This window comes from Girardinichthys multiradiatus, chromosome 18 (assembly GCF_021462225.1).
Source record: "Girardinichthys multiradiatus isolate DD_20200921_A chromosome 18, DD_fGirMul_XY1, whole genome shotgun sequence".
Taxonomy (NCBI): Eukaryota; Metazoa; Chordata; class Actinopteri; order Cyprinodontiformes; family Goodeidae; genus Girardinichthys; species Girardinichthys multiradiatus.
In genome coordinates, this window is record NC_061810.1 from 26,762,163 (window position 1) to 26,788,785 (window position 26,623).

The following is a 26,623-nucleotide window of genomic DNA, read 5'->3' on the forward strand; positions in this document are numbered from 1 at the left end:
AATGTGACATTAAATTATAGGTACCATTTATTTATTTAATACATCATTAGAAACAATAAATGTACCATTATATCATGAAATGGACTATAATGCAATTAAATGTGCCACTAAATAATTAAGTATAATTTTAAAGACGACATGACGTAATTAGTACTCGTACTCGTCGTCTTCCGCTTATCCGGGACCGGGTCGCAGGGGCAGCAGACTCAGCAGAGACGCCCAGACGTCCCTCTCTCCAGACACCTCCTCCAGTTCCTCCGGGGGGAGCCCAAGGCGTTCCCAGGCCAGCCGAGAGACATAGTCCCTCCAGCGTGTCCTGGGCCGTCCCCTGGGCCTCCTCCCGGTGGGACGTGCCTGGAACACCTCCCGAGGAAGGCGTCCAGGAGGCATCCGGTATAGATGCCCGAGCCACCTCAACTGGCTCCTCTCGATGTGGAGGAGCAGCGGCTCTACTCCGAGCCCCTCCCGGATGGCCAAGCTCCTCACCCTATCTCTAAGGGAGTGCCCGGCCACCCTACGGAGGAAGGTCATTTCAGCCGCTTGTATCTGGGATCTCGTTCTTTCGGTCATGACCCAAAGTTCATGGCCATAGGTGAGGGTAGGAACGTAGACCGACCGGTAAATTGAGAGCTTTGCTTTTCGGCTCAGCTCTCTCTTCACCACAACGGACCGGCACAGCGCCCCCAAGATACTTAAACTACTCCACTTGAGGCAGGAACTCCCCTCCAACCTGAAGAGGACAAGCCACCCTTTTCCGGTCAAGTACCATGGCCTCGGACTTGGAGGAGCTGATCCTCATCCCAGCCGCTTCACACTCGGCTGCGAACCGCCACAGCGCATGCTGTAGGTCTTGGCTAGAGGGGGCCAGCAGGACCACGTCATCTGCAAAAAGAAGAGACGAAATCCATTAGTCCCCAGACCAGACCCCCTCCGGCCCTTGGCTGCGTCTAGAAATCCTGTCCATAAAAGTTATGAACAGGACCGGTGACAAAGGGCAGCCCTGCCGGAGTCCAACATGCACCGAGAACCGACTTAGTGCCGGCAATGCGGACCAAAGTCCTGCTCCGCTCGTACAGGGACCGGATGGCCCCTAATAAAGGGCCCCCGATTCCATACTCCTGGAGCACCCCCCACAGGGCATCACTAGGGACACAGTCGAATGCCTTCTCCAGGTCCACAAAACACATGTGAACCGGTTGGGCAAACTCCCATGAACCCTCGAGCCCCTTGTAGAGGGTATAGAGCTGGTCCAGTGTTCCACACTGCTCCTCCTGAAGCCGAGGTTGGACTATCGGTCAGACTCTCCTCTCCAGTACCCTGGCGTAGGCCTTACCAGGGAGGCTGAGGAGTGTGATCCCCCTGTAGTTGGAACACACCCTCCGGTCGGGACCACCACCCCAGTCTGCCAGTCCAGAGGTACTGTCCCCGACCGCCACGCAATGTTGAAGAGGCGTGTCAACCATGACAGCCCTACAACATCCAGATACTTGAGGTACTCAGGGCGGATCTCATCCACCCCCGAAGCCTTGCCACCGCGGAGCTTTTTAACCACCTCGGTGACTTCAGCCTGGGTGATGAAAGAGTCCAACCCCGAGTCCCCAGCCTCTCTTTCCACTGCGGAATGCGTGATGGCAGGATTGAGGAGATCCTCGAAGTACTCCTTCCACCGCCCGATAATGTCCTCAGTCGAGGTCAGCAGCCTCCCACCCCCACTATAAACAGTGTTGGCAAAGCACTGCTTCCCCCTCCTGAGGCGCCGGACGGTTTGCCAGAATCGCTTCGAGGCCAACAGTCCTCCATGGCCTCACCGAACTCCTCCCAGGCCCGAGTTTTTGCCTCTGCTACAGCCCGGGCCACAGCACGCTTGGCCTCACGGTACCCGTCAGCCGCCTCAGGAGTCCACAAGCCAACCACACCCGATAGGACTCCTTCTTCAGCTTGACATCATCCCTTACTGCCGGTGTCCACCACCGGGTTCTGGGATTGCCGCCGCAACAGGCACCGCAGACCTTACGGCCACAGCTACGGGCAGCAGCATCGACAATAGATGCGGAGAACATGGTCCACTCGGACTCTATGTCTCCAACATCCCCCGGGATCTGGTCGAAGCCCTCCCGGAGGTGGGAGTTGAATACATCCCTGGCCTAGGGCTCCGCCAGGCGTTCCCAGCAGACCCTCACTATGCGCTTGGGCCTGCCAAGTCTGTCCGGCTTTCTCCTCCTCCAGCGAATCCAACTCACCACCAGGTGGTGATCAGTGGACAGCTCAGCCCCTCTCTTCACCCGAGTGTCCAAAACATGCGGCCGAAGGTCTGATGATACAACAACGTCGATCATTGACCTCCAGCCTAGGGTGTCCTGGTGCCAAGTGCACTGATGGACACTGTTATGTTTGAACATGGTGTTCGTTTCACTTAAAGCCTTAGAGCCTTTCCCCTCTACTGTGGTAAAGGCTCTTAAATCTTTAGTGCACATGCGAGCAATTTTGTTGACACGTGATGGTACTTTTCGTTTGACGAATAAAGAGATTGTGGAAATATAAATGCATTATCATTAGTAGCTAAAACTAAGATTTAATTGGGACTTTGCTGCTTATAGATTGATTATTATTATTAGGAGTTTTTTTGGTTATGCTTTTGAGAGTTAGAAAAATCCTTAAACAGTAGCTTCTAGTGTGGTCACACAATAAATGTTTATTATTCAAGGTTAAAGCTTGCAGGTGTTTTCTGTCTGTATCATGAGAAGCTGGCAGTGGATTAGGGAGGCATGGTGCTCCTCTCCCTGAAGATTCCTGAAGACGTGTGGGAAACAATTCTTTAATTATCTCTGTTTCTTTGACACTGTTGCTGGGGAAACATCCACAGACAGAATGATTGTGTATGTGTACTGCATAGCAGCGAGGGGTATAAAATGTAATGTAACGCAGCCCCCAGTGAGACAACACACAGAGGTTTCCAGGTAGTAGTGTAAGTGTGATGTCTCCCTCTCTGAATTCAGATTGGTTTTAATAAACTTGTGGAAACTACAACTGATCTCTGACTGAGGATTGTCCTTTGGGATGCCAAATAAAAAGAGTCGATGAGAGGTAAGGAGTAATGTAAGAGTTAACTGAGAGTAAAGCTTTCCTACCTAGACAAGATGCAGGGCTGATTCAATCCAGAATCTGTCTTACAAGTGTGTCTTAATCACTGTTGAACTTGATTACGACTAAACACGTTTTACAAGCAGCATACTGCGTGTTAAAACCGCTGCATTCAACTCTCCTGAAGTTCGGTAATATTTGCAACTTTCCTGTCAGCTCTATGAGTTTAATTGATAAGTCCTTCTGACTTTACGTTGCAAATCCAATTTTACCACGTCCGGTTCTCCACCTGTCCATTCTGAACGCAGGTGGAAAACATCAATCAGAAGCACTGTTAGCTTGTGGGTTGTGTAGTTCGTTTGACTCGCATTAGTATAGGCTTCTTGGAAAAAAACTACACAATGGCGGTGTCAATCCAAGTTTTTTTTTTTTTCTTAAAGTTTATAACAAAGTCTTAGTTTTAAATTTCCAAAGACAACTGATCCCAGTTTATTTTCCCTCCTATTGGTTAGCTCCCGCTCCTGTCTGCTCCCGTTCATTTTTTATCCTGTACCGTCCCAATCACGTGATCTTTACTGACGCTGTCTCCCATCCCGCGGGATTCCCATGGGAATCCCGAAAAAATGTCAGCCTCTAGTGCAGAGCCAAAAAATCTACTAAGAGCTGAGTAGAAAACCTTTATTAGAAAGTTATATGATCGATAATTGCAAACCAAAATAATAAACAGCATTTTAGTTAGCTAATAGCTTCAATAAAGCTTGATTTTCATCAAGCTATGTGATAAGATTAATAAAATTTTGCAATTCTTGTGAAGTTATTATTTTTTTTAATGTGGCGCTTTAACTGCACTTTTTGGTTTTGTTTTCCAGTTTAAAATAAATTGGGAAACCAACTTTAGAGAAGGATTTGTGGAAGTCTTCACTAAAAACCAACGTAAAAATTAAACATTCCCCTAATCAGGCGTCACAACACCATAAAGACCTTACAGATATGTGCATAGAGAAGATGGATAGAAAACCGAAGAATGACAAAACGTGCAAAATGTATTCCTTTATATATCCTTTATTAGGTACATTTTTTAATAATAATAAAAAATTATTAATTTTTATTACTAACATTAAAACAGTTATTAAAATTAGACAAAATACAAAGAGAGATATAGAGATGTGGGTGTTGCCAAATAATAGGAGAGAAATAATTATTTGACTGACTGCTAATTTTGTAGGGTTGGTCACTTACAAAGAAATTAGCAGTCCCTGATGGTGTGATAATTAAATTTTAAAGTAGTCAAAACACTATAACATTAAAGTTATACATTTGGATGTCATCGAATGAAATCTTTCATCACCTACACAGTTAGCTCACACAGATTGAATCTAAGTGGCACACAGATTATAAACAGGACAAAGGAAGCACAAGAAAATGCAGAGGACTGATGAATCATTCTGTCAAATGTTTAGGATTTCTGGGAAAGCCTTTGTCTGGAGTAGAAGAGGTAAGAGTCCAGAAAATCTCTGGATGAAACATTATGGGATTCATTAGATACAGACTCTTGCAGAAATGTGACACGTGCTGATTAAAACACTTTGAAACTTTAGAAGTATTTTACATTCTTCCTTAAGTACACCACCATGACCTGTAGAAAAAAAAATCTAAAAATAATCAGTCCGCAAAATACAAGCATGTCTTTGCCATGAATGAGAGCCCATTTTTGCACAGTGACTTAAAATGTATTTGAATTTGAATTTATTTATGTAATCACGGACAATGTACAGAAAACATTAAACTCTAACAGAGTAAAGATGCACTGCACCTCATTCTAGCTTCTCAGCTAATTTACATCTGCAGTCCCTGTGGCAAGTAAGGAAGAAGAGAAAATCAAGATAAATAAAATGTTATGAACAGAAACAACGTAAAGGTTAATTAAGGTTATATAGGTAAAATACCATGCTATCTAATCTAATATTACAAAACATACACACACTGTTAATCATAAACATACATCCAAGTGAAAACGCATCTTAAGAAAAATTAATGATCACATAATTGGTCTTGAAATTCTCATTTTTGTTTTTCTGAGAAAGGTTGTTTAGTCCATAGTAGAGAGCTTGTTCCATTGTTTTATGGACTTGTAAGAAAAAGCAGATTGTCCAAAGGCAGTTTTATGTTTAGGGATGCTACATTCCCATCAGGTGGTCGACCTTGTTACTCTGCTCTTCAGGTCTGAAGTCCATAAAACAAACAGCTCGAAATGTGAAGGTGACAGATCATGAAGGATTTTAAAAACTAAACGCACATCAGGAAAAGTGGGTATGTTTTCAAAACTTTAGGAGAAATGTGACATGATTAGAGCATAAAAGAAGGTTTTAGATGTCTCTGATGTAAGAGAGTTTCTGATGGATTTGAAGGTTGCAAGATTATATCCCAGGGTGCATTTCAGTTTTTTAGAGTTGAGTGTCGGGTCTAGTAAAACACCCAGGTATTTAAATCCTTTAACAGTGTATATGATTTCTCCTTTGTATGGTATTTAATAGCATATATGTATTGATGTCTGTAAAATGTCTCATAGTCATGTACTGCCATTCTGTTTCCTAAACAGATAGATGTAATTATCTTTAAAAAATGTTGCAACATTTTAACAAACTCTTTTCAAGATGTAATAGATTTATTTACAAAGTTGACTCAAAATCTCCATTGTTGAAAAAATAAGATGTAGAATTTTAAAAATATGTCTTTTTGTATGTTTCTACAAATTTAGTTTAGCTGTGTTTTTCTTACTGTTGTATTATTTCCACTTTAAATTCAAACTTTGAGGACCTGAACCCTTATGTGGTCAGTGTGAAGATTAATGGGATTCTTCATAAATGAAAGGTGAAGGTGAAGATCTAATAGCTTCAGTTGGCAAAGTATATGTTTCAGTTTTTTAAAAAACAGTCACCAAATAGGTTGAACATGTTCTGTAAATCCTTAAAAGGAAGTGTATTATGGCCAAAGGCTGAACGTTCTTCTGTGTTTTGTTTATGCTGAACGTTCTCTGAATTTATCTTCTGAATTGTACAAAGCTCTTGATAAACATTCAGTAAACCTTATCTTATAAAGCAAAGTAGTTATGTAATTTAAAGCAACGAAGATGTTTATTTTGAACATAAAACTTTATTTCTTTCCAGATGATTTGACAACAGTATTATTCAAGTCCAGCAGGTCAGTTATTGGAGGATAGTGAGTTTTTGTTCGAAGTAATTCAGCTGATGACGGTGCCTTTTTTGGCAATTCACCACTTAAAAGGTTAAATAAACACACCAATTTTTTCTTTAGACTGTCTTGCACTTGTATTGTCAATCAGAAAAATAGGAAAGCAACAAAAAATGAACCTTTAAATGGAAAATATAAAATTGCAAACCAACCTATATTTTAGGTTTATTTAATTATACAGTGCCTTGCGAAAGTATTCGGCCCCCTTGAACATTTCAGGCTTCAAACATAGAGATATAAAATTCTAATTTTTTGTGAAGAATCAACAACAAGTGGGACACAATCGTGAAGTGGAATGAAATGTATTGGATGTGTCAAACTTTTTTAACAAGTAAAAAACTGAAAAGTGGGGCATGTAATATTATTCGGCCCCCTTGCGTTAATACTTTGTAGCGCCACCCTTTGCTGCAATTACAGCTGCAAGTCACTTGGGGTATGTCTGTTTTGCACATCGAGAGACTGAAATTCTTGCCCATTCTTCCTTGTAAAACAGCTGGAGCTCAGTGAGGTTGGATGGAGAGCGTTCATGAACAGCAGTCTTCAGCTCTTTCCACAGATTCTCGATTGGATTCAGGTCTGGACTTTGACTTGGCCATTCCAACACCTGGATACGTTTATTTGTGAACCATTCCAGTGTAGATTTGGCTTTATGTTTTGGATCATTGTCTTGTTGGAAGATAAATCTCCGTCCCAGTCTCAGGTCTCTTGCAGACTCCAACAGGTTGTCTTCCAGAATGGTCCTGTATTTGGCCCCATCCATCTTCCCATCAATTTTGACCATCTTCCCTGTCCCTGCTGATGAAAAGCAGGCCCAAACCATGATACTGCCACCACCATGTTCGACAGTGGAGATGGTGTGTTCAGGGTGATGAGTTGTGTTGCTTTTACACCAAACATATCGTTTTGCATTGTGGCCAAAGTTTGATTTTGGTTTCATCTGACCAGAGCACCTTCTTCCACATGTTTGGTGTGTCTCCCAGGTGGCTTGTGGCAAACTTTAAATTAGACTTTTTATGGATATCTTTGAGAAATGGCTTTCTTCTTGCCACTCTTCCATAAAGGCCAGATTTGTGCAGTGTACAACTGATTGTTGTCCTATGGACAGACTCTCCCACCTCAGCTGTAGATATCTGCAGTTCATCCAGAGTGATCATGGGCCTCTTGGCTGCATCTCTGATCAGTCTTCTCCTTGTTTGAGATGAAAGTTTAGAGGGACGGCCGGGTCTTGGTAGATTTGTAGTGGTCTGATACGCCTTCCATTTCAATATGATTGCTTGCACAGTGCTCCTTGGGATGTTTAAAGCATGGGAAATATTTTTGTATCCAATCCAGCTTTAAACGTCTCCACAACAGTATCTCAGACCTGCCTGGTGTGTTCCTTGGTCTTCATGATGCTCTCTGTGCTTTGAACAGAACCCTGAGACTATCACAGAGCAGCTGCATTTATACGGAGACTTGATTACACACAGGTGGATTCTATTTATCATCATCAGTCATTTGGGACAACATTGGATCATTCAGAGATCCTCACTGAACTTCTGGAGTGAGTTTGCTGCACTGAAAGTTAAGGGGCCGAATAATATTGCACACCCCACTTTTCAGTTTTTTATTAATTAAACAAGTTTGACACATCCAGTAAATTTTATTCCACTTCACAATTGTGTCCCACTTGTTGTTGATTCTTCACAAAAAATTAGAATTTTATATCTTTATGTTTGAAGCCTGAAATGTGGCAAGAGGTTGAAAAGTTCAAGGGGGCCGAATAATTTCACAAGGCACTGTATGCCACTCTCTGCCACCATACCCTCAAAAACTTTGTAAGATGACAGTGATGCTTGTAAATTAACCATGTGTGTTTATATATCCTGATTTGCACATTTTGCCTTCACACCTCTGAGCTCCTAGCTATTTTGTTTTGTCAGTCAATCATTTTCCAGGGGAAGCCGGTGTCTATCTCCAGCAGTCTATGAGCAGGAGGTGGGCAGATTGACAGTCCATTGCAGGGTAACACACAAACAACCATGCACACACCTAAGGGCAATTAAGAGAGACCAATTAACCTAACAGGCATATCTTTGGACTGTGGGAGGAAGCCAGAGTGCCCGGTAAGAACCCATGCATGCACAGGGAGAACATGCAAACTCCATGCAGACAGACCCCGGTCAGGAGTCGACCCCAGGACCTTCTTGCTGCAAGGCAACAGTGCTACCAACTGCTCCACCAACTGCTATTTTGTTTAGTTTTTTTTTTTTTTTTTTTACATAAAAATGGTCTTGCATGCCAGGTTCTGGTTTACAGAGGGTGGCGGTAATGCACACCAAAAGCTGTTTGCCAACCGCCAGTAAACCGAAGAAGCGGAGGGGGGCGCTGATGAGCGCATTACTGATTGGAACAGCCTTAGACAAGCGTTCTGAGGGGACGAAGAAGAAAGATGCTGAAGGGACACGTTGTTAGAAAGTGAACCGTTGTAGAGTTCTGTGGTCTTCTTTAAAAACAACAGGCATTAAAAACAACAGGAGTTTTAAACGGCGAATAAAGGGGATTGCGGCATTACAAGTAATTTAGCTGCGTTTTTCTGTTAATTCTGGGCTGAATGCGGAAGCAGGATGTGGTGTTTCACCGTGATAAATGCGTGATGTTAACGCGTCTCCTGTAAATGTTCTTATTGTGATTGAGGCGATTATTGTGTCTACAGATCGGCAAAAGGTAGAACATTGGTGTGTTTCTTTTTCCTGTGATACAGGAGGAGACTGAAGTCTGTGGCCTGACTTCAGTCATCGACCAGGAGATGCTAAAACACGCTGACCTGCTGGTGGCAGAGGTGAGGAAGAGGAGCAAGCACGTGGTACTGGGTTAGTAGCAAAGAAATCACTTCAATGTATGCTTAGTCCAGACAACAGGATGAAGGCACCTGAAGGTCTCGTATACAATTCACAGAAATATAGTTAACAAACCTTCTAATACTTACCTGAAATAAAACTGCTTTCAATCATCTCAAACTTTTTCTTCAGTTGAATTTATGAAAATGTTTAAAGTCTATAGATTTATGCACAAGCTACCTGGCACATTTATGTGCTGGATAATATTTAGGCCTCAAGATAATTTGGGTGTCTACAAGATTAGTTTGGGAGCCCCAAGGTATGAACATATCTTATTTAGTTTCATGGTGAAAACCTAAGTCTAAAATCCAGCACTCATGTTTTTTCTCTTTCAGCTTAACCTTAAAACACGCTGCATTTAGTAAATGGAGCTTTTTATGTAGACTTTTAAATTGATGACAACCAAAACATTTGTCTTAATAAGGAAATGATACATTTCTGATTTCCAATGTCTATGTCAAACCAGCTTGAAAATAGTAATGGAATGGACAAATATAAATGTTTTAAACTAACATATTCAGCATTTCTACTAGAAAGCTTCATAGCTGTTAAGAGCACAGAGAAATGAAGCAGCTGTAAAGCTCAGAATTTAGGTTAAGAGGGATATTATCTGTTTGCATCTCTGTAGAGAGGACTGTTGAGATTTAATCAGTACAGACCAAGCTGCACACAGTCCCTTCAAAACGCAGACAGCTGAGAGCCTACAAAGATGATGCTTCATTTATGATTGTACCACAAAGAGGAAAAAACATGATAAAGCACTTGTGGAAGACATGGACGCTGTCGCATTCTATAATCTACAACAAAAATAGCTGGAGTCTGTTTTAATCTGTCTTTTCATTGCACAACACAACTTAAGAACCAGCACACACACATTCCTAAAACCACCCTCGTGTGGCAGCAGTATGAAACATGCCATAGGGAGCACCACAACAGGCATTTTCACTGTTTTTCCACTCAGAATTTTGTCTACTGCGCTTTAGTGACCTAGGCAGGTTAATACACGACTTACTATACTTTACAGTTTATTTAGATCGTGCTACTTCACAACAGGTTTCATCTCAAGGCTGCTGGTTTAAATTTTGTCCCTGATTTTCTACATCTTTATACCATGTTTCTAGATGCATGGCTGAATTCTGTATTACTTTGCATGTAGTAAACACAGTCAGACACCATGCGAAAGTAACGTTTTCACAAACTGTCCTAACAAGAACAGAGTGCTCATTACATGCCTCATTCTTATGTCAGGGTGAAAACAACACGTAAACCTTGGGGTGAAATCTGTGATGTTTTAACAGTCTTAGGTTTATATATTGAAGCAAACGATGTCACTTTTTCCTCATAGTCTATGCTTTTCATTCTTCAGAGTCTTCTACTGCACTCAGGGTCTGCTGTAACTGCCCTGACCTTCACTCAGGACGGTATGTTTTACATCCATCGCTACCAGTCACACACACATTACATAATGAATGACATCACTGGAAAAGGTGACCCGGGGCATGGCTGAATTCTGCTCCAGCTGGGCTCTGTGCTGGATCCAGTCAGACACCATGCAACAGCCTCGTCTCATTTCTGCCAAAAGCACCTGGACAGCTGCTTTATTTCTGCTATGTCCAGCTTCACAGGAATGAGTACAATGATACACTTAACATTCATGATAGGTTTTTGGATTTATTTTCTTCCCATTTCTTCCTGCAGGGCACCCAGTTTCCAAACAAGAAGTGAGTCAACTCTTTATCTGTGGTAACTACACTCAGTCTGCTTTTTTTTTTTTTTTTAAAGTGAAATGTTCTTCCAATTTTTTTTCCCCAGTCACAAAGCAATCGGCATTATTGTTGTACAGCATTTAAACTACGTCAAACATCTTGTTTCATGTAACATTATCACATTTCACCTCACACCTGGACACAGCCAGACCACACATGAGGCTATAAACAGACACATTAGGGCCACCCCTGGACAGGGACCAGGAAGGACCTGTGCCAGAACAAGCACTCTGTGACCTGTGGTGATTTATGTGAACGCTCTCTTCTCTTTCATAATAAACCTGTCACCGTGCAGAGAACAACCCTGTGTCTGAATTTGTTTAGTTGGAAACAAAGCTATCTGGGAGAAATGCATAAAACACATCAGAAAAGTCTGTACCTCCTCAAAGATCAGACATGGCTTTCGAATAAATGAAATGTTTAATAAATATGTTTATATTATACAAATTAAAGTGCTTTCTTATTAGAGCAAATCAAATATACAAGTTTACTGAAATCCCTATCATCCAAACTGAAGATTACTAACATTTTGGAAACAAACTTTAAAACTAAAGATTACATACTGATCTTAAACAAAATAAATGTTTTGACAAAAGATGACTTGAATCTGTGAGGCTACAGTCACTTAAATTAAGAACTTCTCATTTTCAGAACATTCTTTGTTCAAAACTTAGTTTCTGAGGTATGTCCCCCTCACATCAACCTTAATGGGCAAAGACAGCCCCAGTTAGAATGGTTTTTATTTTACCGGTTCAGTTTCTGAAGTAGAAGTGACTCCCGGTCCTGCAGGCACATTACCAGCCATGTTGGCCCGGCTCATCCGCTTCTGCGGCTATGGACAGCAGGATGGCCTTCGGGGAGTTCTCGAAAAGCGCGGCTCTGTTCTGAGCTTGGCCCTTCTTGACCCAGTGGCCGTAGATCTTGAAGGCACAGGCGTCGATGAGTTTGCGGATGGGCTTGACGGCGTACGGGTCGCTCTTTATCACCTCCTTGGTGACGGGCTTGGCACGGCGGTAGTGGCAGTAGATGCGCATTGTGGCGAGCACAGTCATGCAGATGACCTGATGGAGAAACAACCTTTATAAGATTAAATTATGAATAATTTTTTGGTATTGTGTGCCAATAACATTGAATTGATTGGTTACAGGTTTTTAATTGATAAGATTCAGTTAGTGTTATACACCTCTGCACATAACACGGCTTATACCAATCCTTTAACAATGTAGAAAATGAAAAATTAGTCAAAATACATTAAGTGGTACAGTGGGGGAAATAAGAATACTTGATTATTTTTTTAAGTTTGCTAGCTTATAAAGAAAGAACCAGCCTAATTCTTTATGTTTGATTTTAATGGAGACAGAATATCTAACCAAACCTTGAGAAATATTGCAAACAAAAACATATTTGTCACCGAATGAAATAAGGTCCTACTTTGAGCAGCAGCTGAAGTTCAAGTTAGGATGAAGTGTAACTTCATTTAGTCTCATCCACATGGCTTGCCACATTATGTTAATAGTCACTCTTGAGTTTTTTTAGCTTATCTCGGCACTGTGGCGTGCTGTAAGATCCGTGACTTATATATGTTCTCTCCGCTACCTTGGCCTCCACGTGCCGCTGACATATGGCTGACCATGCTCATGGCCAATCAGTGAACAGTAGTCTGTTCACATCACCTTTCGACTCTGCCCAGCCCCAACGCGACCTGGCGACGAGTAGGTACCAAGAAAGCCAGTACTGGAAACGGGCTTTGTGGAGTGGAGCCCATGGGGCAATAGTGAGAAGGTAACAACTGTTCGATTATTGATTCAGAAAGAAGAAATACAAGATGAGACAGTCATATCAGCTTAGAGCTCCATGCAAAATCTTGCATGATGAAAAAGATGCGAAATCAGGCAGACTGTAGAAGGTCAGAGCTTTAATAAAAATCTTTGACAGCTCACCATTGGTTAGTCTATCGTGTATTGTAAATTTTTGCAATAAATGGTTGTAACAAAATTGTTTCTTGGAAATTTGTCTTTCATGATATTACATTATCCTGCCAGTGTGTTTGTGCTACATTCACTTGGTGTTGTAAAGTAGTAGTATAGTCCTGTCTTCAGTTTGCCAGTGAACTTTAAAATGATTCAGAGGTTTGGGAGAAAGCGCTCTGGTCTCAGCCTAAAATGAAACTCAGGGGTACGTTCCACAACCTAAGCAGACTGAGGGACCCAAAACATATCACTAATGTAACAAAGGAGTGACTAAAGAAGGATGGAGTGGCCAAGTCAGTCTCCAGACCTCAGCCCTACAGAAAATCTTTGCTGACACCAAGTTGCCAAGAAACTCAGAGGATTTAGTGTTTCTGTATAAATAAACCTGGCGACCAACTAGAAACATCTCACCTCTGTGCTTGGCAGTATGTTTTTTACACCAGGTTATAGGACTACATTATGTTTTACCAGGGGATCTAAAACCTGTTTAACTCTGTGACAAGCAAATCAGTGTCTTACTTTCATGTAATGTCAGTCAGTCATTTTCTACCGCTTCTTCCATAGTGGGTTGTGGGGGAGCTGGTGCCTATCACCAGGAGTTTATGGTTGAGAGGCTGGGTACACCCTGGACAGGTCACCAGTCCATCACAGGGCAACACACAAACTCATTCATACACTTAAGGGCAATTTAGAGAGACCAATTAACCTAACAGGCATGTCTTTGGACTGTGGGAGGAAGCCAGAGTACCTGGTGAAAACCCACGCATGCACGGGGAGAACATGCAAACTCCATGCAGAAAGACCCCCGCCCGGGAATCGAACCCAGGACCTTCTTGCTGCAAGGCAACAGTGCTACCGACTGCACCACCGTGCAGCCCCTTCATGTAATGAAATTCTGTATTTTTGATTGATATTGTTTCTCTACACATTTAAGTGAAACTATCATAAACGTTAAAGATCGTTTTTATTGGAGGTGAGCAAATTTACAAATCCAGTAATGGGATCAAAAACTTTTTTGCCCCAATGGATGTATTAATCAATACATTCTGATTAAAATAGTCAAATTCTTACAATAAAGTTTGTAATTGTGACTGGATCAGTTCCAGTAGTTCCTAGGAGTTCAGTCAGATCAAACACAAATCTGATAAGGTTTTTAAAAAAACTGCTGTTTGAGACACTATTACCTCTAACATTTGCTTTATTTACCGTCTGCCAATGAAATCGTTACGTTCAAATGTTGGCAAACTATTTTTCATTTCATTTGTTTAAATCTGGTGTTTCTTACCTTGAACCGCCTGTATGGACTGAACTGTCGCACTTCATTCACCACATACTGGGAGAAAAAGGAGTGGTTTAGAGCATCTGAAGCAGTGAAACGCTGCATTGGGTCCACCACTAACATCCGGGAGATCTGAGCAAAACAGAATGATGTGACTTTTAGACTATTAAAAGTTGAATTTAGCTGATTTTTTTTTTTTTTACACATAAATCTTAGTTTAAAAAAAAAAACTTACCAGATCTTTGACTGTGTCAGAGCGATCCTCCCACTCTGGAGATGAGAAGTCATAACTCCCTGCTAAGATCATCCGCAGCATCAGCATCTGTTTTCTGTGCCAGAAAGGTGGAGAGCCTGCCAGCAGCGTGTACATGATAACACCGGCGCTCCATCTGTAAACAAGAATATCAATGACAGTAAAATCTGTGACCTGTCTGAACAGAAACTATATGTAACTCCTCTAATTGAAGCGTCAATTATGATAATATAAACAGAGAACACGTAGATTGGGTTGAGATAGGCATCGTTTTGACTCAGGAAGCTCACATGTCCACAGCTGTGCCGTATCCTTTGTGTCCTGCATCCATGGAGCACTCGATGATCTCAGGAGCAAGGTAGCCAGGCGTCCCACACACTTCTGCATTAAACACACATTCAAACAGAAACAAACCTCTACTTTTAAAAGCAGGAATCATTTTTTTTCAGATTTTTTTAGAAATACATACATTGGGATAAACAAAATTCTCTATTTGCTAACTCCCAGCGTTCCAGACATTGGGGATTCCTCCACAAGCTTTGATAGTTTGCAGGTGTTTTCCTGACAGAACCAATGTAACTGAGTCAGGTTTGTAGGCTGTCTTGTTGGCACACACGTTTTCAGCTCTGCACAAGAAGATGCTGCAGGACCGCAGAGCCCCACCACCTCTTGATCTATCTCCTTCAAAGCAGGACCATCAAATCTCTTCTCTGTGATGCAGTCTGAGCCCTAGTGGTAACTATCATAAATGATCATTTCCAGGAAAAACTTGGGCCCCTGGCAAGAGATAGTTGTAAAGTCTTTGTGCTTATACGTGACAGAAAGAGCAAAGCTAAAAGGATAAGAGACAGTAATAAACAATCGAAAGCCATAAGCTGTCAGGTACAACCAGACACAGAGTTAATAGCCACTAAGTCATAAAATGGCTTTATTGAACATTAGATCTAGTCAGGAAAATCATTTTAATCAGTAACTTCATAACAAACCATAATTTTGATGTTATGTTTTTAACAGAAACATGGTTACATGAATTTAATGAAGTCCTCATTCTGATAGTCGAAGCCTCCGAACTACAATTTTCTTTGTAAAAGCAGACAAGAAAAGAAAAGGTGGAGGGGTGGCTACTTTATTTAATCGACAGGTTAACAAACCCTCCTGTAACTGTAGCATCTAAACTCCACTCTACCAGGGCCTGCAATGAATTTGCTAAATTCTTTACTGAAAAACCCCAAAAGATCAGAGGGGCAGTCAGCACATCCACATCAACTCCAGCGCCAAAGTTGTCTCCAACTAGAACTGATTTTGACAAAATTTCCCAATTTCACCAAATAAACTACAAAAACGTAGAAGAAATCGTACAGCAACTAAGCTCTTCTTCCTGCTGTCTCAATCTTTTACCCACAGCTTTCCGTAAGAAAGCTTTGCCTGTAATAACATCTGATTTAACTCAAATAATAAACACGTCCCTTTTGTCAGGTGTTTTCCCCCAGGCCCTAAAAACAGCAATTATCAAACCTCTATTGAAAAAGAGCAACTTGGACAAGCTGCTACTACAGAACTAGAGGCCTATATCAAACCTCTCCTTCATCAGTAAGATTATTGAAAAAGCTGTGTTTTAGCAGTTAAACAACTTCCTAACAACGACCAACCGCTTCGATGTCTTCCAGTCAGGCTTCCTGCTCACCACAGAACAGAAACTGCTCTTGTCAAGGTGTTCAATGACATCTGTATAAATGCAGACTGTGGAAGAACCACAGTGCTGGTATTATTGGACCTTAGTGCAGCATTCGACACTGTTGATCACTCCATTTTATTAGAGTGCCTGGAAAACTGGGTCAGCCTTTCTGGTACAGCACTCAACTGGTTTAAATCCTACTTGAAGGACAGGGACTTTTTTGTGTCAGTAGGTAACTTTACATCAGATACCACAAAAATCACATGTGGCGTTCCCCAAGGGTCCATCTTAGGGACCCTCCTATTCAATATCTACATGCTCCCCCTAACTCAGATTTTAATAAACAACAACGTAAGTTATCATAACTATGCAGACGACACACAGCTATACGTTACGATGTCACCAGGTGACCATGAACCCATTCAAGCGCTGGGTAAATGCTTAGAAGAAATCAATGCGTGGATGGGCCAAAATTTTCTTCAACTGAATCAAAACAAAACTGAAGTCATAATCTTTGGACCAAAGGAAGAGCGTTTAAAAGTTAGCACACAGCTTCAGTTAATACAGCTAGAAACCACCAGTCAGGCTCGAAACCTGGGTGTATTGATGGACTCTGACCTGAACCTTTAGAGGCACATAAAGACAGTAACTAGGTCAGCCTTCTATCACCTAAAGAACATCTCCAGGATTAAAGGACTAATGTCTCAGCAGGACCTTGAAAAACTAATTCATGTGTTCATCTTCAGTAGAATTAATTCTAAAGTCCCTACACTGACTCCCTGTAGCTCAGAGAATAGACTTTAAAATATTTCTGTTAGTCTATAAATCACTGAATGGCTTAGCACCAAAACACATTACAGACTTGTTGTCGGTGTATCAACCACCCAGACTTCTCAGGTCTTCTGGCTCACATCTACTCTGCATACCCAGAACCAGAACCAAACATAGAGAAGCAGCTTTTAGTTATGCTTCACTAATCTGGAATAAACTCCCAGAAAACTTTAAAAGCGCCAAAACCCTAAGTTGCTTTAAATCAAGATAAAAAACTTATTTGTTTAGAGTGGCCTTTGAATGTGTTATCTAAACATTATTAGTTAAGTTTTCAGTCCAACGTTCCTTTCATTTTCTTATCAATCATTTTATCATTAATTTTTTATTTAATTAATTGTTTTATCAACTTTTTAATTATTCATTTTTTATTCTCTTTAATTATTTAATTACCTTTATGCCACTGCAATGTACTTTTCCTATTATGTCTCTTTTTCACGCAGCACTTTGAATTGTCTCGCTAGTGAAATGTGCTATATAAATAAACTTGCCTTGTGTTGCCTTGCCTCGACTGTGATCAGGGCTTTGTGATAGCCGCTCCCCTCCATAAATGGAGGTTTGCCTCCATTTAACTCGAATGTTGTAACTTAGCCAATCAGAATCTTACAAAGTCATAACATTATCATCTCTGGTTCCCAAATTGTTTATAGGAATTGTGTTTTCAGTGTATACAAACTTCTGACTTCCGAACAAAGGAATAAAAAAAATATTTCTCTTGGTATTTTGGCATTAAGCAAATAGAAATTAATTTGATAATCCTGACTAAACTAAAATAGGAACAATGTCAGACAGTGAGAAAAAAATGGTCATACATGTTTTTTAAAGTGTGTGTAAATATCTGTTTTCAGTTGTGAATTGTAAAAAGGCTGAATCTCTTTTGTATAAAAAACAAACAAATCCAAAGTTTAGTAGATTTATATGGAAGCAAATCGTTACCATATTTCAAATGAAAAAGCATTTTCAGAAATGCTTTTTCATTTTAAGAATGTGGCTGCATTGTTTGACTCATAAATGAAATTAGTTATCAATAATCAATTTTCTTCTTCAAGACTGCTCATTCTTTCAATTAATTAAAATGAAAAAGACATTTGAGATTTATTTTTCAAAATGTACCCCAGCAAATAGATACCAAAATTCAATTTGAAATGTAAAATTTGAAAATGAAAAAGCATTTCCAGAAATGCTTTTTCATTTTAAGAATGTGGCTGCATTGTTTGACTCATAAATAAAATTAGAAATCAATCATCCTATTTGCATTTTCTTCTTCACGACTGCACATTTTATGCCATAATCAAAAAGAAAACGAAGCAGACATTGCTTTTTCGTTTTCATGGTCTGCCTGCAAAGTACTGCCCAGAACTCGAACACAAAAAAGCATTCCGAGCTGCGGGCGCAGAAGAGTGACGTCAGCAGCCGCCCTTCCTCAGCTTCCTGCTGACCGAGCTACCCATCTTGTTCTGTAGGGGGCGCTGTGCACGTCTGCATTGCATTACATTGCAAACGTGCTGAGAAATTGATTGAATTGCAGCAGGGCGGAGCTCAATTTGTGGCAGTGGCAGGCAGAACTGGTAGTTTCGGTGGCAGCCTTATGGCCTGGGACATCCAGCGTGTTTTTAAGCATTTATTTATATTTTTCTGTGAGTGACAATTCAGAATAGCTGCTCATGTTCTATAATAAACCGGCTGTTTGTGCAATAAATCGTCATCCTTTCAACACGTCACACATACACATAGTGCTATTTATTTTCCATGTCAAGTAAATACAATCACCTTATGTTATGGGTCTAAAGCTGTTTATTAAATAATAATCAATAATGAAATCATTATGTAAAGGTAACAGGCTATAACAATAATGACATCCCGTTTGCCGATAATCAGCATCAGCTTCCACAAAAACAGCGGCAACCGCATTGGCAAGTTTTACGGCCGGTCTGGCACCTTCTGGCATCCTCGCGGAATCCCGTGCCACCCTGCGGCAGACTGTGGCAGTTCTTCCTGCCACTGCCACAAATTGAGCTCGGCCCTGCTGCAATTCAATCAATTTCTCGGCACGTTTGCAATGTAATGCAATGCAGACGTGCACAGCGCCCCCTACAGAACAAGATGGGTAGCTCGGTCAGCAGGGAGCTGAGGAAGAGCGACTGCTGACGTCACTCTTCTGCGCCCGCCGCTCGGAATGCTTTTTCGTTTTCGAGTTCTGGGCAGTACTTTGCGGGCAGACCACGAAAACAAAAAAGCAATGTCTGCTTTGTTTTCTTTTTGATTATGGCATAAAATGTGCAGTCATGAAGAAGAAAATGCAAATAGGATGATTGATTACTAATTTTATTTATGGGTCAAATAACGCAGCCACATTCTTAAAATGAAAAAGCATTTCTGGAAATGCTTTTTCGTTTTCAAATTTTACATTTCAAATTGAATTTTGGTATCTATTTGCTGGGGCATATTTTAAAAAATAAATCTCAAATGTCTTTTTCATTTTAATTTAGTGAAGGAATGAGCAGTCTTGAAGAAGAAAAAGCAAATAGGATTATTGATAACTAATTTCATTTATGAGTCAAACAATGCAGCCACATTCTTAAAATGAAAAAGCATTTCTGAAAATGCTTTTTCATTTGAAATATGGTAACAATTTGCTTCCATAGGTCTCCACCCTAACCCTTTAAGTCCACCAACAGAAGCACAGTTCATCAGAAACCTGCCTTGCCAGCTCCTACTGCTAATGATCTGAAGCTTTCTGGGAAGTCTATTTAGAAAGGTCAGTGTACTGCGACCCTTTGTGGCTGCAGCAAATGGATCAGAGTGTCCTGGGCTGTTCATAGCAGGAGGCACGCCTTGCAACCAGATCCAGATGCATGACCCTGACCACCAACTGTTGCTGTAATGACCAGCAACTGATCTTGCAGGAAGTGACACTGTAGCTAATGTTAAGCTTTGAGTCAAAGCTTGAAGTTGTCATTGTGTATGCTTATTTCAGATTGTACACGATTTAAGTTGCAGGATTTAACATTTGAGTTAAAAAAAAAGGTCATTTTGACTTCTGGCGTGGTTAAACTGGTCACCATGGAAACCTTCACTCACCTTTGAGTGTCTGTCCTGGCTGGATCTGCACAGCGAAGCCGAAGTCTGTGAGTTTGATGTTCATATTGTCATCCAACAGGATGTTCTCAGGCTTCAGGTCCCGGTGGACGATGTTCTGGCCATGAAGGAATTGGACCACCTCCAGCAAAGCACGCATAATCTTTCTAAAAGGAGTAACACATTTAACAGTAAAAGTCTTTAAAGAGAGCGAGTAAATAGTGGGAGAAAACTGGCTTACTGACCTGGTTTCCTTCTCTGTCAAAGTTACTTTCTCTGTGAGGTAATCAAAAAGTTCCCCTTTCCTCATCCTAAGGGGGAGAAAATGAAGCATCAGAGAAGCTGCAGCTTATTTAAGGACTTGTAAGTCTAACGTAAATCCTGACACTTACAGATCAAAAACCAGGAAGAAGAAGACCTTAGACTCATAGCAGTCTTTGAGCTGTACTGGATAAGAGAATTCACTTCATCAGTGGATCACCTTTGACAAAGGTCAAACAACTGGGCCTTTGTGAAGACTTTCCAGTTACAATGACAATGAGAGAAGATGTTTGGGAGAAAGTGCTCACTGATGTTTTCCTGCCCGTAGACTTTCTTAAGAATTTCAATCTCCTTCACTGTCGCCTCTCTGATCTCCTTGATCTCCTGCGGAGTCATTTTGTCAGACGGGGTGATGTCTATGATCTTTACAGCATATTCCTGATCTGTATGCTTGTTCACACAGCGACGGACCACGCTGCTTACTCCCCTGTCAAAGGATGAGAGAAAACATCAGCTGGTGCAGGGACTAAATGGACACCAGAGCAGAAATGTGACATGGTTGTTCACTTAGTGATGTGACGGCTTATACTTTTATCCACCTTTTATCGTTATTGTGAATGAAAATTCCCATAATTGTGGTCTGATAAAGTGGGTTTTTAAAGGTTGAGTCAGATCCCAGAGTTTGACCTAATTGAACTAACCCGTTTCTGTATCTGACTATCAAGCAACAGAATGTCCCCACTTCTTGTGACCTGCTGACCTGTATGTGAGCAAGACACTGAAGTTACATAATGATTCGACACGACCGCCAATACTGAGATCCTCTTAACACTATAACCTTTGTCCACAACATGCCTCCTGCACACTGAGGCTTACATAACAACACTGCCATCTGACAGCCAGTGCTGAATGACAATGAGCAACCCCCAGGTTTTCTGGCAATTCACAAAAAGCTCATGGAAAAGGAAACTCCCTCTGCTTGTTCTGTAAGCACATGCCAAGCAAGAAGAGCATATAAATCAGCCTTTTTGCAATTTGCCACAAGCCATATCGAGGACACAGCAATGTTCTGGTCAGATGAGGCATAAAAAAAAATGTCTGCCTGCATGTAAAATGCTATTTGGCAGAAAACTAACAACCTGAACACACCTTCCCCATTGCGAAACATGGTGTTGGCAGCATCATGCTATAGTAAAACTTTTCTTCAGCAGGGACTTGACAGCTGGTTACAGTTAATGGGTAGATGGATGGAGCTAAATACCAGACAATCCAGGAAGAAACCCTGTTAGAGGCTCCAAAAGACTTAAGGCTTTAGATCAGGGATCTCAAACTCTAGTCATCAAAGACCTGCGTCCTTCAACTTTTAGATGTCCTACAAACCGGATTAAAAGGGCTAAGTAACTTCTACAGTTTGCATCCAAGTAATCACCTATGTTTTTGATTCAGGTGTTTTAAAGCAGATAAAATATCAGCCTCCAAGGACTGGAGACCTCTGGTTTAGCTGAATTCATGTACAGTGTCTTGTGAAAGTATTCGGCCCCATTGAACATTTCAACCTTTTGCCACATTTCAGGCTTCGAACATAAAGATATAAAATTCTATTTTTTTGTGAAGAATCAACAACAAGTGGGACACAATCGTGAAGTGGAATAAAATTTACTGGATGTGTCAAACGTTTTTAACGAATAAAAAACTGAAAAGTGGGCGTGTAATATTATTCGGCCCCTTTACTTTCAGTGCAGCAAACTCACTCCAGAAGTTCAGTGAGGATCTCTGAATGATCCAATGTTGTCCCAAATGACTGATGATGATAAATAGAAACCACCTGTGTGTAATCAAGTCTCCGTATAAATGCACCTGCTCTGTGATAGTCTCAGGGTTCTGTTCAAAGCACAGAGAGCATCATGAAGACCAAGGAACACACCCTCATCACCCTGAACACACCATCTCCACTGTCAAACATGGTTTGGGCCTGCTTTTCATCAGCAGGGACAAGGAAGATGGTCAAAATTGATGGGAAGATGGATGGGGCCAAATACAGGACCATTCTGGAAGAAAACCTGTTGGAGTCTGCAAGAGACCTGAGACTGAGACGGAGATTTATCTTCCATCAAGACAATGATCTAAAACATAAAGCCAAATCTACACTGGAATGGTTCACAAATAAACGTATCCAGGTGTTGGAATGGCCTAGTCAAAGTCAAGACCTGAATCTAATCGAGAATCTGTGGAAAGAGCTGAAGATTGCTGTTCACGAACGCTCTCCATCCAACCTCACTGAGCTCAAGCTGTTTTACAAGGAAGAATGGGCAAGAATTTCAGTCTCTCGATGTGCAAAACTGATAGAGACAAACCCCAAGAGACATGCAGCTGTAATTGCAGCAAAGGATGGCGCTACAAAGTATTAACGCAAGGGGGCCGAATAATATTGCATGCCCCACTTTTCAGTTTTTTATATGTTAAAAAAGTTTGACACATCCAATAAATTTCATTCCACTTCACGATTGTGTCCCACTTGTTGTTGATTCTTCACAAAAAATTAGAATTTTACATCTTTATGTTTGAAGCCTGAAATGTGGCAAGAGTTTGAAAAGTTCAAGGGGGCCGAATACTTTCACAAGGCACTGTATATACAGACTGACATTGACAAAGTCCAGCAGTAAATCTAACTCAGATTCTGTTGAGACATGTATTTTTCCCACTTGTACTTCACAGTTAAGTGCTACTTTCTGTTATTTTATTACATTAAATCCAAATAACATACATGGGAATTTGTTGTTTTAATGTCACACTATGTAAAAAAAAGGTTATGAAGCCATTTGCTAGGTATGGTTTATATTTAAACTGAGGTTAAAAGTAATGTCCATCATCATGCTAAACAACACTAGCAGCTGAGAAGAGCAGGATGCCTAAGAGCTGCCTGCTGATGTTTTAAGAAACATTTACAAACTTGTCTGCTTGTAACAGCACAAAAATGAATGGAAAGACCATCTTGCCTTAAAAATCTTTTTAAAAAAACAGCACTCAGACTCACTGACAGACACAATATGTTGGAACCTTCAGTTGTTCTGTGTCTTATGGTGCTTGCTCCATACGCATACCTGCCCAGAATCTCCTTGGGTTCGTACTTGTCATAGAACTCCTTTGCTCCCACCCAGTCTGGGATCTCCTCCTCTTTGGTCATGATGGAGCAATGCTGGTTCACTTCCAAAGGGACGCACAACTGTTCCTCTTATAGCTCACAGCACACTGCAGGAAATAAGCTTGTTCAAAACAACTCTGACACCACTCAGGTGTTTCTAATTGGTGAACATACAGCATCCTCAACACTTATTGACACCCCTGAAGATGTTTAAAAAGCCTTGAATCAAATCATTTTATGCAGTGGCATAATCACACACTGAAATATTTTTTGTTTCCTTGGTTGCACAATTATTGGCCCGCTTAACAATTCACATTAATCTTTTTTTAAGTTGATCTGAGTGTCAAATAACATTTAATTAGTAATTAATTAGTTCCTGTTTTTGTGATGGAGCAACGACTTGTCCAGTGTGAAATGCCACCGCTCACCCAATGACCCCTGGAGGTAGGCATCAGCCCCCCCAGCGAGGCTGTAAAGCCCACTGCAGCCAAGATTGGCACTTTGGGGGGAAATTCCCTAAATCTCCAAAGTAACCACACAGCAAATCTGAAATCGAAATTTAACACCCTCCGAGTTAAAATGAACACTTTCCCAGGGTTCTTTCGGTCATGACCCAAAGTTCATGGCCATAGGTGAGGGTAGGAACGTAGACCGACCGGTAAATTGAGAGCTTTGCTTTTCGGCTCAGCTCTCTCTTCACCACAACGGACCGAAAGAACGAGATCCCGGATACAAGCGGCTGAAATGAGCTTCCTCCGTAGGGTGGCCGGGCACTCCCTTAGAGATAGGGTGAGGAGCTCAGCCATCCGGGAGGGGCTCGGAGTAGAGCCGCTGCTCCTCCACATCGAGAGGAGCCAGTTGAGGTGGCTCGGGCATCTATACCAGATGCCTCCTGGACGCCTTCCTTGGGAGGTGTTCCAGGCACGTCCCACCGGGAGGAGGCCCAGGGGACGGCCCAGGACACGCTGGAGGGACTATGTCTCTCGGCTGGCCTGGGAACGCCTTGGGCTCCACCCGGAGGAACTGGAGGAGGTGTCTGGAGAGAGGGACGTCTGGGCGTCTCTGTTCAGTCTGCTGCCCCCGCGACCCGGTCCTGGATAAACGGAAGACGACGAGTACGAGTAGTTTCCCAGGGTTTATATGGGAACCACTGGCAAAGTGTTAAATTAACACTTTTTATTTAGTTAAAATTATTAACACTAGGCAGTGTTATCTAATAAACTCTTACAGTGTTAAATATTAACCCCTAACCCTAACACCCGCTACACGACCGAGGACGTTTAGAAAAAACATTTAAAATGAATTGGCTACTTAACCTAAATTGTTCAAAACTATATTTTAGAGAGGAATTTAGTTTAACGTTAACCCACGATGTCTTAACATGACATGAAATAAACGCTAACGTTCGGGCAGGTCTGCTTAAAGTTAGCAAAAAACGATGACGAAAACTTGTTATAAATGCCAATAGATTTTTATCTGTCCCCAAATTTAGAAACGAATCAGCGTAAACACATTTTAATAAAAGTAGCAATGGCACGATGACTAATTTGTGAAATTTTACTCCCCAGTCTCTCCTTCTCATGCGCCATGTGAGCGTGAGAAAACGGCTGCTGACAAATTCCTTCACGCGGGGTACCTGTCCCAGTACCCGGATGTTCAAAGTGTCACTCATTAGTGTTAAATACCATTAACTCTGTGATTTCACACCAACACTCTTATGTTTCATTAGTGGAGAGTTGATACTACCAAAATCAACACCAATACATCAACACTTCACTCTGAAAAAGCCTAACACCAGCATTTTAACACTGATGAATTTGCTGTGCATTAGAAGCTACCTACATGCCTACCTGTTGTTCGTGAAGGACGCCAGAAAAAAGGCTTCGCTCCTACCATCACAGATGTTTGAGGATGTGTGCTGTATTCAGGTGAAACTAAGGTTGAGATATTTGGAGCAAACACTCCAGCTGGACTGTCATGAAACAGAAAAGCAGTAGGTGAGAAAGCATGTCATACCCACTGTTACGTACGGTTGAGAACCTGTGGTGCTGTGGGCCAGGCCATTTTCCAAAGTCCTTGGAAAGATTGTTCCCTGGTCATAACAGTTCCCAGGCCTAAATATTTTTAGAAAAGCGGTGGCGCGAGCTGAAAAGAACTTAGGAGTGGACCCAGGACTCCAGACGAGTGATTGTGCCACAATGTTTGGTCAAAAATCCTTCCTTGTATGCTTTGCCTTGTGAAATGTGTAGTAAAGAAAGTGCTATCCTATTAACAAAAGGAGGTTGTATAATTTTGCCCTAGCCCTCCACCCCACTAAATAAATGCTCAAATTAAAGGTTGGATTGTCCTGCACTTTTCAGTGGGATTATGCTGATGCAGTTTAAAATATGTATTTGAAGGCTTCTTAAACATCTTCAGAGTCTTGTAAGTGCAGAAGTTGTCAAACGTGCAGTATCAAAATTGACTAATGCATGCAAGGGATTATTTTAACCCTTTTAAAAAAAATTAGCTTTGATGAAACTTGTATTTTTCTAGTTTTCCTTCTGAAAAAGTCAGATGTTAACATGCTCATTCACTGGGTTTTAAGCGCTGTAAACCACCACTGAAATAAAAATCAGCTTATAACTACCTCAAAACACATACAAAGCTATAATTCCCCTTGTGTGGACCGACCCCTTTATTCGTGATCATTTGTTATTAATCCCACTCCAGCAAAGCAACCAACAAGAAAAGCCCTGCTCACTCACCACACCTTTCAGTACCTGCTCCCACAGAGGGACTCCCTCAGTAAAACAAGACGTCCTTTCAAAACAGCGTAAAAATCAACCACAAAGAAATCCAGTCAGACTCCAGTGCTGCAGAAGAGCTGTAGGATTGCTGGTGCCATGTTGTAAAGGGCGAGCTTTAATGTCACCTGCCAAAAATAAATTGGTGCTTCTGCAGCAGCTTAACACGTGCACACTCCAGACTCCAGATTCCCTGAACTTACACCCAGCAGCTCCTTCTCTCACAGTGGAGGACGCTTTAAGAGACACTTCCCATGTTCAGTTTGCGCTGACATCAGAATGACACGACAGGTGCTGGAGCCCTGAGGTGTCTCTGCTTTGAAGCTCCTAAAGTCTAATTGAAGAATGCAACGGATAAGAATAGAAACATTTC

The 26,623-nt window shown here is 41.4% G+C and overlaps 1 protein-coding gene and 1 non-coding gene across 2 annotated transcripts; one reads left to right on the plus strand and one right to left on the minus strand.

Moving 5' to 3' along the window:
• The first annotated feature begins 10,335 nt into the window (after positions 1 to 10,335).
• Positions 10,336 to 10,473, plus strand: LOC124884807. The gene has a single exon (XR_007042523.1). It is a non-coding gene; the product is annotated as a small nucleolar RNA SNORA15 (small nucleolar RNA).
• Positions 10,474 to 11,379: 906 nt separating this feature from the next.
• Positions 11,380 to 26,461, minus strand: LOC124884141 (phosphorylase b kinase gamma catalytic chain, skeletal muscle/heart isoform-like). The gene is made up of 10 exons (XM_047391836.1): positions 26,212 to 26,461; positions 23,424 to 23,571; positions 20,631 to 20,809; positions 20,454 to 20,508; positions 20,307 to 20,372; positions 20,065 to 20,228; positions 14,771 to 14,861; positions 14,463 to 14,616; positions 14,234 to 14,359; positions 11,380 to 12,039 (listed from the first exon to the last, which is right to left on the minus strand). The coding sequence occupies exons 2-10, from the start codon at positions 23,504 to 23,506 to the stop codon at positions 11,773 to 11,775; spliced, it is 1,185 nt and encodes a 394-aa protein (XP_047247792.1). The 5' UTR covers positions 23,507 to 23,571; positions 26,212 to 26,461; the 3' UTR covers positions 11,380 to 11,772.
• Between the last annotated feature and the right edge of the window lie 162 nt (positions 26,462 to 26,623).